This window comes from Pinus tabuliformis, chromosome 2_1, assembly GCF_031772625.1.
Source record: "Pinus tabuliformis cultivar Carrire ecotype Pingquan chromosome 2_1, CPIR1, whole genome shotgun sequence".
In the NCBI taxonomy this organism is placed as follows: domain Eukaryota; kingdom Viridiplantae; phylum Streptophyta; class Pinopsida; order Pinales; family Pinaceae; genus Pinus; species Pinus tabuliformis.
This window is the reverse complement of record NC_142299.1, coordinates 442,229,609-442,247,271: the sequence shown is the minus strand read 5'-3', so window position 1 is coordinate 442,247,271 and position 17,663 is coordinate 442,229,609. Positions and strand designations below refer to the sequence as shown.

At 34.9% G+C, this 17,663-nt stretch overlaps 1 protein-coding gene across 1 annotated transcript; it reads right to left on the bottom strand.

Moving 5' to 3' along the window:
• Nucleotides 1-273: 273 nt before the first annotated feature.
• Nucleotides 274-1,125, bottom strand: LOC149200825 (uncharacterized). The gene has a single exon (XM_089401090.1). The coding sequence runs from the start codon at nt 1,123-1,125 to the stop codon at nt 274-276; it is 852 nt and encodes a 283-aa protein (XP_089257216.1).
• Between the last annotated feature and the right edge of the window lie 16,538 nt (nt 1,126-17,663).

Below are 17,663 nucleotides of genomic sequence, written 5' to 3'. Positions count from 1 at the left end.
AAGGATATCGGCCGAAAATCTTGGAAGGAAACTGTCTCCTCTTTTTTCGGGATAAGGGCTATTAGGGTGGAGGATGTAATCTGATGGATGCTACCTGATATTCTTGATGCTTCGACCATCCTCAATAGATCTTGTTTGATGGTATCAAAGAAGTGAATAAAAAATTCTATTGTCTAGCCATCCGAGCCAGGACATTCGTCCTTTTTAAAGTCCTTCAAAACACCCATAAGCTCGTCCTTTGTTATAGGCCAAAAGAGACTCTCATTTTATTTTTCACATCTGAGGCACCAAATCAATCCTCCATAGAATGTCCTGGATACCGCAACCTTCCCTTCTTTTATATTGGGTTTTAAAATAATTTACAGCTTCCCTAGAGATATCTTGTTGAGTGACATAAAAGCCTCCCTGACCATTGCTTATCCTCCATATGGTATTTTTTACTGGCCTGGAATTTGCATATTTATGAAAGAACTTCATATTCCTGTCACCCTCCTTAAGCCAGGTTGCTCTACTTTTGAGTCTCCAAAAGGCTTCCTCCTCTTTCAAAATGTCTTGTTTTTTCCTTTCCAACTCTTTTATCTGGCATCTCATGCTGAATGGAAGGGAATTTGCATTCAAATCCATGTGGATCTTGTCTAGCTCCCTCTGCATTTCATGAAGGGAGGCTCTGTCCCTCTGTCTTTTTTTAAATTGCCACTCTTTGACCACTTTTCTCATGGCCTTCATCTTGTCTCTGAAAGTCATAAGCGGGGGATCCGAAACCTTAGCAGAAAAATCCTTCCAAGTTTTAGTTACAACCTCATTGAAGTCTGGGTCTTGTAGCCATGTTCTATTGAACCTAAAAGGGTACCCCTTTCTGAAAACGCTTTCCTTCCAACCAAAATAAATCGGTCTATGATCAGATATAAGAGTAGTCCCAATGGATGAGTGAGGCATTCCCATTTTATCAATGATACTGCCGTGAATGATGAAACGATCGATCCTTTTAGCGATATACACCTTTTCTAACCTTCCATTATCCCACATCGGCATCATCTTTGAAGGTACAATATCTACAAAATTTCTCTGTAGTAACTCATGCTTTATGCGGTCAGCAAGCGGATCTTTTTCCTGCAGTTTCCCCATCTTTCTTCATTGCATAGAGTTACGTTGAGATCGCCTGCAATCATCAGTGATTCTATACCAAAAATTTCTGAGGCAAAAAATTTATCCCAAAAAAAGAATCTGTTCTTGTAAGGGGCGTAAGTATTTAAGATATTTATAGGGCATTTTTTCCCTCTGATGGATGTCGTAATGAGAATGTCGGCGAAACACTTGTACGCCCTCGCCCTGATCCAATAAGGATTCCACAGAACCGCCAACCCTCCCGATAGACCCTTAGCCTCTGAAGCTACCAAGAACCATGAGGGAAACATTTTCCTAAAGTAGGCAATTGATACATGGCTGCTATGCATCGTTTCTTGTATTAAAATGATTTTTGGCTGAGCAGAATAGAAGAGATATTTTAGCGCCAAAAATTTGAGATCTGCGCCCAGACCTCGAATGTTCATGGAAATCATAAAGGTCATTTGGAAGAGTTACCAGCCACACATGCTCTAAGAGGCTATGTCTCTGACATATCATAGATGGGAACCTCAGTCAAGGATAGTTTCCTTATGCCACCATCTGCTATAATTGTCCTTCCCCTAAAATATCTGCTGCCCCCATTATGTTTCTTTCTGACTGTTATATTCTTTGCAGAGTTTGGGCTAATAAAAGGCTCTCCCTGATAACCCGGTTTATGAATAGTCAGCGGTTCCAGCTCTAGGGATTTTCTGCTTAAGAGAAAATCAAGGTCATTGTCATATGGATTAACAGGTGAGGAGGTCGGGGAATTTAAAGGGGTAATAGTCGGCATTGGCTCCTTTCCTTTCGAAGGTAATTTCATAGACTTTTTGGGCGACGGTGAAGATGAAGAAATAGGAATGGGGTGGGATCCTACTATAAAGTCTTTGAGCTGTATGGTGGGAGGACACGGGATAGCATTGTCATCAAATGGCTCCAGGATAGACTGGCACTGGATATTCGAATCCTTGATTTGTGAGGAACCTACTACCTTTCTCGAGCTTTGGGTCTTGATTCACGTTCATAAGAGACCTCCTGAGACAAATACTGCGGAGAAAGGATGACATTGTTATCCAGATTTTCAGAAACTTTCCCATTCACAAGTTCTGTCGGAGAGAGAGGAGCTGAAGGAGATAGGGCTTCCTTTTCACTGAGCGTAAGAGAGTCTACCCTGGTCTTACGTTGCATCATCCTACTTTTTGACGACGGTAGCTGATGACAATTTTGGATGAGGTGACTTGTTCTGTGACACGCAGAGCACCTGAAAGGGATGCCCCAAAAATCCAATCTTTGTTTGATCTTCAAGTCTCTCCAGGCAATCTCAATATGGTCCAGGAACCCCCCCTATAGGCCTTCTCAATAATTATCCACGCTATTCTCTTGTCCTTCGCACCCAGGCACCATGGGTCGACATAAACAAATCTTCCAATAGAATTACCTATTTCAGCAAGCGTCTCCTTGGACCACAGCTCCAGAGGCAGATTTGGGAGCTTAACCCAAATAAGGTTATTCATTGGTGTATTTTTAAAGGGTTAAATCCTATGTACCACCTGTAGAGGGCGAGGAAGCTCCTATTGTATACCCATGGACATTTCAGAATGGATCCTACATCACAGGCCTTTAGGAAATGGAAGCAGTACCATCCTTTCATAAGATTAGAAATGATGGGGGAATATCCAATCACAGGTTTCCAGTGAACCTCGAGCTACTTTCTCATCCCGGCATCGTCCATTTCTGGAAAATGCCAATTTCCCACCAAGGCAAGGTTCTGTAAGCTTTCTATTCTTTCGGTCAGGTGAATGTTGTCCAGTTTAATTGCAGTTGGCGGGGAAGAAGTTTTGACAGGGTTGCAGGCCTTGTTGTAACTGCTGGCATGTTCTCGCATCATTATTTTCTGTTGGTTATTATCCCTCCTGTCATCCTTCTTGGACAACTTGTTCCTATGGACACCTTTTCTCTCTCTATCATCAACACCCATCGCCAGTTTAACAACCACTTCGTCCAGGGTGGAATGCCATCCACCTGACAGCGTGGCATCCTCCCATGCCTTCTTGGCTTGGATTGCTTCTTTGACCATGGCTTCCGTGGCTGACGCGTTTGAGTCACCCTCCATGCGCCTCCGAAAAACCGCTACCTCAAGATTTGAGCCAGTACCTTAGTCCTAAAATGGATTTGTGGATCGATTTGGTACCAGAACATTAATCAGGCTCTGACCTCACTCTGAATATAAAGCCTAGATTGATTAAATGTCAGACGAGGGAATTTGAGTGATGTTACACCATCTCTGACACTGAAACGGATACTTAGAAGACTCGAGAATTATGGTTCTAGGACCCAAGGCAGACACGGAGATAGAGATCACCTTTTGGTCATAGATAATAACTGTAGGGTTACGGGACTACAGAAGGTAAATTACTGAAAGTTGGTGAAACCGGATTGTTTATGCCTTTAAGTACTAGTACACGTCATCTAAGGACATAATTCAAATCCCAAAGAGATTTGAAAAAACAATTCCAGATAAGGCTAAGATAATCCGGGCCCGTAAAAAAAATTTCAGTCCAGAAAATTTTGAGACGCCGGTTGATGGGCAGAGCTTCTGGTTGCATACCATGACAATTCCAAATACTACAGAGACAGAGTGTTCCAGCTTTGGATGGAGGCTCAGAGAGACTACCATCACCCTGCTTTTGTTAACTAGAAGACGTGTCTTGACACACTAAACAACAACAGTAGATTTCAACGATACACCACCACCCTCCTATTTTGAAACGAAAGTCTGAGCACGGCTTATGAATTACTATGAACTTTTTCAGGAAGCGGAAGATTTCCCAGACCATAGTGACATCTATCAAACCCAGTCTTAGGAATTTTAAGGAGCATGCCAAAGGAAATTTATACTTAAATCCCTCCAAACTCTAGCGGTCATTCTTTAGATGCATTTCCAAATTACAAATGCTAAAACAGTGTTAAAAGGAAACTAAGAACTATTTCCAGAAGCTAAAATTTACAGAATCAGAAAAATCATAAACTGGGAGGGATTGTTCACAAAATTGACCTCTTTCCAAGCGCGTGTCGAGGGGAGAACGACCATTTGCTTCAAGCATAATCAAATACCCGAAGATTCGAAGAGCCAGCGAGTTTTAGCCAAGGGGAAGAGAATTGTATTCAAAAAAACCCCGCTGCCTGAGAGAACGTAGTCAAAGGCAGGCCAAAACCATCACCCCCTCCATAAGGCTGTTAATATAGTGGGATGATGAACAATGGCACGGTGAAGGGGGAGAGGTGCGTGTCAGTTTGATAGCTATCATGGGTGGCTATGGGCTGGTGTCGTCAGGTATGGGCTGGTGTCGGCTGGTGACTGTGAAGACAATGGCGTGTGGGTAACATGCCATTGGAAAAAAATACATTCACATTAAAAAAGATTACATTCGCATAAAATTAAAAACGTTGTTTAATGTTTTATACTCTACCATTTAGATTTAAGTTGAGGTGGTGTATTTACTTTACAATGATATGGTTTAATGAGGTATAATTTTTGATAGAAAATAATAGAAATTTCAGCATGATTTTGATTATAAATTTTATGAATATTTTTGGAAATTTAAGTTATAGTTGTTAAGCTTTAAGATTTTGAGTGTCTAGCTATTTTTGTTGGTGTTGAATCTATTTCCACCTCGAAAACAAGATTCAAGCACTCCTCACGTCAAATGTTTGAAAAAAAAGGCCACATTCCAGACTACCATGACACATCGTTTACATTCTGATGCTTACATTATAAATAATGTCATGGTTTAAATGTTCTTATCAATTTTAAATTTATTATTGGTATTTGATTATTCTTTTATATAATTATGGAACATTGTTTACATTTTCATTCTTAAGTTATGAATAATGACATAGTTTAAATGTTTTTATAAATTTTATATCTTTTATTGGTATTTGATTTTTTATTTTTTTATGTAATTATGGCGATAACATTCAGAATAAGACTTTAAAATTTTCATTTAATTATCAATAATTATTAAGTGAGTGATATAGTTTTAACTTCCACAAATACTTTGAAATAGCCAAAAAACAAAGACTGATATTTATCTCAAAAGTAGTTATATTCTATTTACTCTTTTAATCAAAATGATTAATAAAAAAAGGCATATTATTCATATCAATCTCAGCTATGGCTTTTTGGGCAATGTGGTAGTAGTGAGCCATGGTATTGTAACAAACTCAATTTACAAGTTAAGACTCTCCATAATAAAGTGGGAGACAATATCCATAGTTAAGAATTTTGTTATTTGTTTTTTAATATATATATATATATATATATATATATATATATATATATATATGTTTAATTCATATATCAATCCTTTTTATAATTAATGGTAATAATTTTAAATAAAATTATAATCTACTTATTTTTTTATGATTTTTGTTTAACTTTGGAAATTTGAGATATCATGATGTAAGTGTTTCGATGCCTATCAATGTGTACTAACCATTTTATATATATAGTCGGTTTAGTAGTAATATTTTTTATGTCATCATAAATTTGGGTATAAATTTAGGTATAGACATGATAAAATTATTAAAAAAACTAAAAAAAATTATTATTATGATTTTTTAGAAATGAGTTGAAAAATTCAAAGGCAATAATAAAGAAACGAAAATAATGTCATTAAATTAAGTACAAATGCGAGAAATTCAAGGAAAATCAACCATTACTTCAATAAAATTTATGAAATAACTTGAAAATTTCAAATGTAATTTAATATAAAACTTTTAAGGAAATTGTAGCACTAATTGTGTGTAAGTGTGAGAAAGTTATACAAGAAAAACCATTTTCTACAATGTCAATTTTTTTATAATGAACACTTCTACATAGTCTTTATGAATCCCATGATTATACAAAACCCCAACAACTTGTCTTCATGAATCCCATGATTATACAAAACCCCAACAACTTGTATGACCTATATCATTTAATGATGTTAATTAAGTATGCACAACAAATTGTCTTCATGAATCCCATGATTATACAAACCCCAACTACATGTATGACCTATATCATTTAATGATGTTAATTAAGTATGCACAACAAATTGATAGATCATTTGTTGCAATAAATGATGATATCATCATATAAACATGATAAATTATACAAAACCCCAACAACATGTATGACCTATATCATTTAATGATGTTAATTAAGTATGCACAACAAAAATTGATAGATCATTGGTTGTAATAAATAATGACATCATCCTATAAGTATGATAAATTAAATGTGGAGACTCAAAGGAAAAAATTCACTAACAATGTGCTTAGTCTCTTTTCTTTATTTATTAATCATTTTCTACATAAATATTACAAAACTAGCCTTAATTCCCTCTTCCTCTAAATTTCAAAGATCATTGGGTTGTCACGCCAAAAAGCATTGTAGCCTCAACCATTATTTAGTCTCTCCATTCTTCAACCATTCATTTCTTCATGGGTTCCTCTTATTCCTATATCTTACAACTTCCATGTCAACACTTCATGAATGGTACTTTATTCCCCTTCTCTTAGTTTTGTTGGAAAAATACAAAGTGGCAGCTATTAATTCCAATTTTTCTTAACCTTAATGTTTTCTTGTGAATTTAGTTAGTATTATTGTGTTCTTTATTTAGATCCTTTCATCAAAAAAATATCAAGAAAAAAAATAGTAGCAACAGAGGACATATAAATTAGGGTCTCAACGAGGGAAAAAAACCCCTCCAAGGGGAAAATCGGAAAAATCTTCTCTTCTTGTAGAATTTGCTTCAAAACAGACAACGAAGAGCCAATCCCTAGACCAAATCCTCCTCCAAGTACCAAGTCAACATTTCTAGTCAAGTATTTCCATGATCTAGCCTCAACCAGCTTCACATTGAAACTTAGACTTTCCAGCTTTAGTACTACTACTTCAACCTACAACTTGAGCCCTATAGATGTTGTAGAAAATCTAACTCAACCCTTCAAGAAGTCGTCCAAGGTCAACCAAGTTAAAACAAAATATCTTTCTCTCGCAGCTACTTGATACTACAACTCAGACCTGCGATTTCAACCTTCTTGGAAGTTGCATAAACCCTAATCCTTCATATGTGTGTGAGAGAGTGAGCCCAAAAACAAGATTTCCTTCCTTCCTTTCTTCTTTTAGACCTTTTCTATCTTTTTCTTCTGCTTCCCAGCTACAGGTTGAACTTCCTTCTTGAAATTGAACTTGTGAGTGAATGAGACACAAATTAGGTCGAAGTGCTTGTATTTATAACTTTTCTAAAGGGTTGAATTGCCTCCTTTAGGCTGACCTAAAGCTACTAGGTCCGAATTGTACTTTTGGAGTTTCTTGGATTTTCCAGGCTCAAAATAATTCTTTATCCAATTACATTTTTCCCGGAAAGGTCTTATAAACATGATGTTGACTTTCTTGACTCATGACAATAACTCATAAGACCTAAAAAACCCTAGAAGAATAACGAACATGCTTTTACATACAATACCATCAATAATGAGCATGAAATCCATGATTTAAAATAATAACTTTTTCTTTTCTTCTCTTATTTGTTACATAGACTACATGTTGAAATGAGTACAACAACAATTGTGAAGACTGGAACTAGTTATATTTCCAACAAGTTTAGCAAAAAAGTTTCCTTATGCAACACCATCTTATCCTCTACTAACATAATATTGTCTTCCTCATTTTTATTTTCTTCTTCCCATTTCATAGGCTCTTCTTACATTGATACCATTTTATGCAAGAATTAGCACCCCACTACAATATGAAAGTCTCACAATGGACCATCTCATCTATATAGTCGTCATGAATCATATGATTACTTAAAAACCCAACATTTATGACTTGTGTAATTTACTGACATTAATCAACTATCCAACAATAATAAATAGGTCATTTACTATCTGTAGATGAGGTGACTAAGGTGGAGAAATGGGGTCGGATGTCCTCTTTCCATTGCCCCAGCAACCCATGATTCAATTGTACATGGTAACACTGCACCCCCCTAGAGAACATTCATGTAATGCATAACATGATAACCACTGTTACAAGGAAACCCATGCAAACAAACAATTTAAGAGATATTCCAAAGTATGTAATGGGTCATAGTATTGCACCCATGTATCAAATGGCTCACTGCAACCCTATCAATCCATCCATATTCAATGACGAGCCATTAATTGATGCCTCATTGGGATTCTACATGCTACCTAATGCTTTTATTAGCAAACATAGAGATGAAGCTCATTTTCTTGAGGTGGATTCCATAGTTCCTTTAATGTATTAATGTCAATTATATAAAGCAATTATTTTAAAAACATACGTTGTATCTTCAAATAATTATATATTATTAAAGTGAAATATTGGAACATTACCACCAAAATGTGTTAGTCCTGGAGCATCATGAATTGTTCATACAAGTATTCAATGGAATTGAAATTTCCTCTACCTTATTGGTTTATAGATGTCATACATAGTGATGTTGACCCATAACTTTAGTAACTCGTTGATAAGAGGCTTGATATATACATTCATATGTTTAACTTGGTAGTTACCTATATGTTTGAAATTAGATATAATTACTACCATGATATGTATATATATAAGAAAATAAATAAATATAACACATTACGAAACACACAAGAGAAATGAAAATGTTGGATTTGAAAAGTTACTGTAAAGAACTACATATAACAATCATTGTCAACATTATGTGCTCCCTCTTTGTTGAAATCTGAGGAAGGTTATTTTTTATAAAAAAAATTGGCCACATTGAGTAAATGGACTTGAGATCTCCAAATGGATTAAAACCATCAACTGCCAATGAAATCCTAACATTATGAGCTTCATCTTTATAAAGCGAGCATTTTCGGGCTCAATTTCCCTAAATCTTAACCATCTGTAGGCATTTGAAGAACACCCTCTCCACTTCTCCTTCGTGCATGGTAATCCATAAACTGTGCTATGCTTTTGTACATGAACAATCACTGCAAATGTGGAATTATTGAAAAATGGAAAAGAACCTTTTGAGGCACCTTTTTTGTTATTTGATCGGGTTCGATATCTACTGCTCTAACATTATGGGCAACTTTTTTTGAGGCATGTTTTCCATAATATAAAATGTGATCATTAGAGCATGCATCTATAGCTTGATACTCCACTCCAATTTATTTCATAATGCTATATAAATCTTAGTAAGGTAGAATATTTAGCGATGGTAACATAATTTCACCTAGCAATTATGACATAAAAAATCACTAGTTAGTGTAAGTAATATTAACCGTAAATATTTGATACTTATTTTACACATTAATTAACACAAAGAAAGGGAAAAAATAAACCTTTATGTATAATATGTGATAAAAAATATTACATACCTTAGGATATGTGTCATACAAGTGTTTGAGAAACTATTATTTAACCCTTTTAAGCTCACCAACAATCATGTAGAAGAGAGAATATTTTGTCTTGAGCCTTCGTAAAGTGGTGTCATTTCCTTTCTAACAGAGTTTCATAAAAAATATTATCATCATTTTCCTCATCCTAATAATTGACTAGTCGAGCAAACAAGTCTTGGATCAATTCATTTGTCCCATCATCTTGAACGATGTTATTATTGTCAACTTCTTCCATAGGATCATTAACTTGATCTTCAATATTTTCTCCATGTTCCTCATCTTGTACATCATCATTTCACTACTACTTTGGGCATTCGAACACCGACTAGGGGGTTAGCTTGATTTTATAATTACATAGCATCATACAAAATTAGTCTGCATAAAAAAAAGGTTATAACAATATAAAATTTTACAATTGTGATTAATATAAAAACAATAAATAATGAATATATAGATAACCGAGGAATGATATTCCTTCAATCCCCCTTCAATGTGCCCATGTTTCCCTACAATGTATTTTAGTTGTTTCTTTTAAAACTCTTATGTGATGTAAGCCCACTGTTGGGCCTCAGTTTTGGTCTATTTTTGCTTAGGGAAACCTACTTAATTCTTATATTTTCCATCCATTTTCCATCACATCCATATCATTTTGATGTATTTTATGCATATTCAGGTGTTTAATTTTAATTTTGCAATTTCTAGAAGTTTTTATGAAAATTGAGTTTCAAGTGCAATTTTGGACTGAATCAGAAATTCCCGTAATAGCTATGTGGATGACCTATTTGCAGGACACTTGGGCTCGAGTTTGATGCATGGATGGACAGCTTGGGAACTAGGACTAAGCTAACTCCACTTGGTTCGGCCAGAACAAGCTTTATTAGGCCCGATCAATGCTGGTCAAACATGACTAGTCACCAGAAAATCCCTAGGAAATAGGGCAGTTTTGAGATTTTATGGGATTGACCATATTTCTTGGGATGAATTGGATGAGTTCGACTTAGATAGGTGGATATGAATAGATATGAGTGTTAGAGATAATATAGATCAGTTTGTTTCATTAAACCTCTATTTAAAGCCAAGACTTTGATGGCTTTTGTAATGGAATTTGTATGTAACTTCTGTATAATTTGAGTTGGGAGCTAAATTGAAGAACTTGTTTCATTCCAATTTGTTGTTCATGCTTGGTTGATCTACTGAAGTTGTTGTAGCTGAGATTTCTTCAAGTGTGCAAGGCAAGGGTGGAGGGCCCCCACACCAAGCTAAGTACACTTCTTGGTTTAATTTTCATAGTTTTCATAGACTAGTTTTTGTTTCAAATGTATTTAGATGTGTGATGATTGCTAAATGAATATTGGTTTAATTCTAATCTATATATGAAGGAACACACAGAAATTTAATTTAAATTCTCCTTCTATTTGATCTTGAACTAAAACTGAATTTCATTCTCCTTTTCTTATTTGAAGTTATTTATGAATTTCTGGTTTGAAGCAATGGTGATTGTGATATAGTAGGATTGTGAAGAAGGACAATATGGACCTCCTTAGTTAGGAGCATCTTCTTCTACATCTTCTGCATCATAAACCATTGTTAATTAGTGCTCTTAGATTTATCTTCATGAATGTAGTATTGTAGGGAAGAACAACCTGGTTTTCCTAAGTTAGGAGCCTCTTCCCTCATATATTACATAAGTGAATTAGAAATTGTTAAAATAGGTTTATATTTGTAATATGTACTTCTTTAAATCTTCAAATTTTATCTTCTAAACTTGATTATATCTGATGTCCATATACAGTGGATTTGCCTCCAAGTTTTACAAACCCGGATTGATAATTAAATACTTGTGTTAATTTAGTCAATAAATTAGCCCAACACCCACACATTTAGAATAAGGGAAATAACATCTCCCATCATCCCCTTGATTTTTTTCCCTAGTAATTTTTTTTTACATTTTTCCCCACTAAAAAGTTATGAGATGATTATGTTATAAAACAAGTGGTGTACTAGATCTATTATATTTTGTAATGCAATTGATATATATAACAAGGAAAAATATTTCTTTTTCGACAAAAAGACCTTATAACCTTTTAGAACCATTGTAGTTATAGTGAAATTGTCGTAACGTCTCTTAAGAGAAACATATTTATAAATTTACATACCATCAAAATTTTGACGATAGTTGACAAAGTCGAAATTGACTAGTCAAAAGTAACCGACCATTCGATTAATAGCTCAATGAATAGAAATGATCAGTCAAAAAGGGGATTTTTATTTATAATGTGATAGTCGCCGAATACCGTCTTCCTTACTACGATACAGAGAATATCATCATAATTATGACAATGTGGAGATATCTCATTGCAATACCGAAAAACATGGGCCTGGTTTAAAATTAATTAAATAAATGAATTAATTCTCATAATTTTCGATTCTAAAACCAATTTAGCCAAACTGTCATTCTATTTTATCAAAATTTATTACTATATGTAGTGGTGGGATGATCTAGACATTGTTTCCTATTACTAAGCTTGGTACAATAAAGCATGTATCCTCTTGTGAACCTAGCTACCTTTTCTTGCATCTTGGATCAATACACATACCTATGCAAGTTGGCCATTGTTTTCCCTACACAAAAGTTCCCTACTGTAACAGCCCTGGTGAAAAGTTCATGTAATAAAATTTAATAAAGGAAAAATAAGACCACAGTTAAGGGGCGTTTATTTCAAGTTGAATGTTGGGAAAAGATATCCTAGTGGGCATAAATGGATGTGTGTTTTTGGCTAAGTAAATTGGAAAGGGCTAAAACAAAGGCATTAAAAGGAAAAAAGACATTTTTAGCACATTTATTTATGAAAATGAAGGAAATTATGAGAAAAGTAAGGTGAAAGTTCATAGGTTTCATGTGAGGAGGAAATTGAAGGAAAATAATGGAAAATGAAGAAATTAGAGGCCTCATTCATAAACAGGCTTATGAGAATGAGTGGGCAATATTTTTTCAAACCTTTTGTCAGTTCAAGTTTGGAGCTTTCTCATTATTCTCTCTCTCTCTCACTCTTGGTCACTTAGAGTTTTCTTGGAGCCCTCTAGCTTTGGAGAAAGGAAGGAAAAGCAAGCAAAGGGAAAGGAAGAAAATAAAAGATCAAGGAAGGAAAAGTAGGATCAAATAGTTGATGAACCTCAGTATTGCAACAAGAATGTTGCAACTCCCAAGGCGACAAACTTTAATTATCAACCTGGGTTTTGTACAAACTTAAGAGGTATCAACACTATATGTACAACATACAATGTGTAGGAATACTTCCAATGGAGCCACTTGCATAACTGGATGATAGATAGAATCATGTGTAGGCTCGAAACATATTCTTTGACATGTACCTAAATGTAAGAGACCAAATGCTTTGACTGAGATGAGATTAGGAATGGTTGAAGAAGAGTGTGTTGTTGCAAATTAATGATTGTATGGAACCATATTTCAATATAGCCGTGAGGCCCCTGGTCCACTTGCTAATTTGGATCATCTTGGAAGTCTTCTTCTTCCATGAAATTCATATTTTCTTCTTTTTGCTGATTATTCTCTTGAACAAATAGAAGATCTAATGGTGAACATGACGTAACTCCCTTAATATCTGATGGTGATGCCTTCTCTCCTTCAAGTTCAACCCCTAATCCTTTGGTCTCCTCATTTGAATCTTCTTCTTCTGGATGGTGTCCTTTAATCACATCAATAGAATCTCTTTTGCAATACCTTTATTGATCTAAGATGAATACCATTTAGATCAAGAAGATATGTTTGGAAGTGTTATGCCTCAACATTGTAAGTGGGCTAAGCTACTTCCTTGTGTGGGTTTGGAAATGGTAGTATAGGGAGTTGAGTGGGAGTGGATCTTTGAGATGGATGTGGTTGAGGTTGTGGTTGTGGTGGAGGCAGATGGTAGGGATAGAATGGAGTTGGGTATGGAGGGTATTGAGGATAATATTGTGGATATTGTGGATTTCTCTCATAAGGTCCTTGCCAACCTTGTTGCCAAGATTGGTTTTGGGGTTGATATGGCCAAAGTTTTCAAGGAAAGGGTGTGTTCCAATTACTTTGAGATGGATGTGCATAACCTTGAAATTGTGAATTAGGCTCTTGCATCATACCAGGTTGACTAGGCTTCCATGGTCCTCTTGGAGCTACATAACATAGTTTATTTTGTGATTGACTTGCTCCATTGTCCTCTTGGTAAACTTCCTTCAACCTTGGTAATGATGGGAAATATTTAATTGAATGTGATTCTACATGGACAACAAAAATATCAGCACCTTCTTTTTCCTCATCTTTCACTCTTAACATTTCTACTTGTTTGCTTAGAATGCTAATAATTTCCGTTTTAAAGTCATTAAATAAATTTCCATGTTTAGCTTGACTTATTGATCTTGATGCTTATTTTCTTACTCTTTCCTTTCCTCTTGATATGTGTTTGCATGTTTTGCAAACTTCTTCTAATGATAATTGGTATACATCATCTCTACTCATGAGATGAAGAATATCAATCCAATCATCCCTAATTGTTCTAAGTAGGAGGGTTTTTATTGTGTGATATCCTAAATGATGTAATTTTTCTCTCTTAACATTATACATGAATATCTCTATTATATCCTCAAGGCCCTGATCTTCTGTTTTATTCATTCTAGGGATTTCTTCCTTAAGATCACGATCTTCATATTTTTCTAGAAATATTTTTTCATATCAGTCCATGATCTTATTGAATTAGTCCCTAAACTCATGAACCATTTAAGAGCTCTATCTTTCAATGTTTCTGGAAACAATCTCAATTTTTGAGTGTTTAATATGTAACCATAAGATTTAAAAACAATTTCATGTTTAAAGAGAAAGGTTTCTAGATCCTCTAACCTCATGCCATGGAAGTTTGGAAGAAAAGATGGAAGGATGTTTTTCATGTGCACACTAAAATCAATATCTTGAATGGGAAATCCAAGAGGACCTTCCTCATTGTCATCATCTCCATCCATTTATCCTACCTCCTCTATCACCTCTTCTTCTTCTATATGTAAAAATGAATGGTGATGTGCCTCTTACTGCACCATGTGATCAAATGGGGGCGGGGGGGGGGTGTGGGTCGGTGTTGGAGATTATTTTTTTGAATAGGAATGCTAATGCAATGCAATTTTATGTTATTTAAATGAAATATACCTAATGCAATTTTTGTTTTTGCAGAAATTAAAAAGAAATGAATCAACTAGGGAAGAAAACAATGCATACTTTGACACCTCCTCAAATACAACGCCAAAAAGTGATGAGCCTCAGTATTGCAACAAGAATGTTGCAACTCCCATGGCTACCAACTTTAATTATCAACCTAGGGTTCGTACAAACTTAAGAGGTATCGACACTATATGTGAAACATATAATGTGTCCTTCTTTCATTGTCATGAATGGAGTGAATGTAATGAAATCAAACCCTAAATTAGTTGTTGTAATGGAAATGTTCGAAATGGAAACCTTAACCTATTACAGGAAAGAAAACTTACTCTAATTGCATAAATTAAACATAATGAACTAAATATCAATCATTGCATTTCAAAGATTTTAGATCCATTGACAGAGTTCATTGGATTTGACAATCAAGAAAATCATTATTGTATTATCCAATTCATAAATCTATCCATTAACCCAAATTGTTGAGATGTTTTGCAAGGGTAAAAAGGCAATTCCTAAGTGGTATTTAGTCTTGAATAATCATGGATTTAGAGCCTAGGGGTTATGATTCAACCCTAAGGGAAAAAAGCCAATATTTTTGAGAAAATTTGGGCAAGTATATACATGCTGGAAGAGTGGTACAGGAAGTTATAGGTGCTCCTACAAGAAATTACGGGATTTGCAATAGGAAGATATAATTGATTGAATGACCAAGTAAACCAAACCCAAATTGGATGGGACAATTTATTTTTATTGAATAGAATGTTTTAGGTCTCCCTTCCAACTGGAATCACTCAAAAATACTGCTGCTAACACATGCTAAAAAATAGTAGAAAATTACTAGTCTAAAATCTAGAAATTCGGGAAGTAGTGAGCTAGTTAATCTATCAAATTCCTAACCTAATAAAGTGAAAATGAAATGGGGTGATTTTTTTTATTAACTTCAATTTTTTTATGATCTAATTCAAGTGGAATCAACTCATTTGAATCTCATTAGCATGTTCTAAAAAATAGCAGAAAATTACTACTATTTGCCACAAGGGACTTCCAAAAATTTAGATTTGGGAATAAACAAACTAATCCAAGTAGCTAAATGATTACTATGACCTTCCAAATTTGTTCCAAATGTGAAAACATACCCGTGATCCTGCAAAAGAATTTACTTCAACCATTTAACCTAATCCTACAACAAGAAATAATTAATACTAAATGCACAAATAGAAAAAACAAGAACAATAGATGCATGTGAATAAAAAGCAAAAAGAAGAGAATTAAATTATACAAAAGGGCTCTGAGGATACTGGGATAGCAAAGCCCAAGGAAAATCAGAGTCCTATGAAGGAGACCAAAATTTAAAACGTGAAAATGGTACCAATATTCATTATTTCCATAAATAAAATTACATCCCAACAAGAAATGAAAGTGGAGTTGCAAAAATACAAGTGTTCTCCACAAGAAGACTGAGAAAAACCAACCCCTAGAGGTAAATTTGAATTGGTACTTATACAAAATGATTAGGAAGATTTCTCCATAAAAGAAGGAATATATCCCCTCCAAAATCCCTCAAATAGTTGATTTGGTTCCCAACACTAGGAATATGCATTAAATGACAGGGAACACATTCCTAGATTTTCTCAATCATTGGAGCTCCAAAATTTGTGCAATAATTTTAGAATACCTTGTTGATTTATTATCCAATATTGATCCTGATATGGTAGGGAGCAAGTCCCTAAATTATCTCCTCCTCTAAATCTTCATAATCTGCCTAATGTTCTCACAATATTCTACAAAAATAAATAATATTAGGCACAAATATGAAATTATCCATAAACCTTCCTAATGAACATATTAAAGTTAAAAAAACATTATATAATGAGAAAATAGAGGTTTACTGTGTTGAAGGATGGCTAGATGGGCCTTAATTTATGTCTAATTTATAGGCCCATCAACAACTTCAACAAGAATACTTGCACGTAACCTTTTCCATGTGTGATTTTCTAGCTCGTTTGGATATGCATGACTTTGCATGTTGGTGTATGGTTCTCTTGTTGTCAGTGGTATGGTTTTTCCAGGTCATGATAGTGGATTTTAGCCTAGCCTTGCCTTTTTCTGTATTACATGGTGTTGGGATGTCTACTTCAGTTTTTGAGTGTTGGTTTACCAGATGGATTTCAGAATCCAGGGCAGACGTGGTCTCAAGTTTCATTCCCAAAGGCCTAGGAATCCCTTGACCAGTTTTGGCTGGATAAATAGTAAAGCTTGAGGAAGAAGTCTTGGTTTAAGGCCTAGTGATATGGGTTTGGATTGCAGTAAAGCCTGATAGACTGGTCTCGGTTTAGGGCCTAGTGATCTAGGATTGGATTGCGGTAAAGCTGGAGAGACAAGGAGATGAAAAAGTCCTCAAGGATAGTGATGGATTCTGATGCAATTCCAAGTTTGGTTCGATTATGATCAAAGGACTAGTTTTGATGTGATTACGGTTTGATGGGGGTGGAGGTGGTTTAACCTCTAGATTCCCTTAGTTGTTATTGGATTGGTTGTTCTATGAGATACGACATTCATGCTTGGAATATGGCACAGAGGTGACAGGATGAAAGAGAGTTTTGGTTCAACCATGTACGGTCGGGTGGTACATGGAAGTCCCAAACCTGGTTTGATTTTCCTATGATTAATAAAATCTAAGTTCTCTTACTTTTGCACTTGTTCATATGTGGATTTAATGGTTGTCATATCTCTAATATTTATATGGTTTTATGCTAGTTATAAGCATGGTTATATGACTAGTTCAGATCATGGTTATTTCATGTATTTACTTGTAATTACTAAAATGATGGATGCAAGACCTAATTGATGTTATAACAGTTCAATGGAGAAGGTGGTGATCCTTCTGGTTATATTTCATAAGTTCTTCTAGTCATTCATGCTCCATCTT

Bases quoted from the DNA above. Each gene is read 5' to 3' on its own strand.
- LOC149200825 (XM_089401090.1), bottom strand. From the start codon at position 1,125: ATGGGGAAACTGCAGGAAAAAGATCCGCTTGCTGACCGCATAAAGCAT.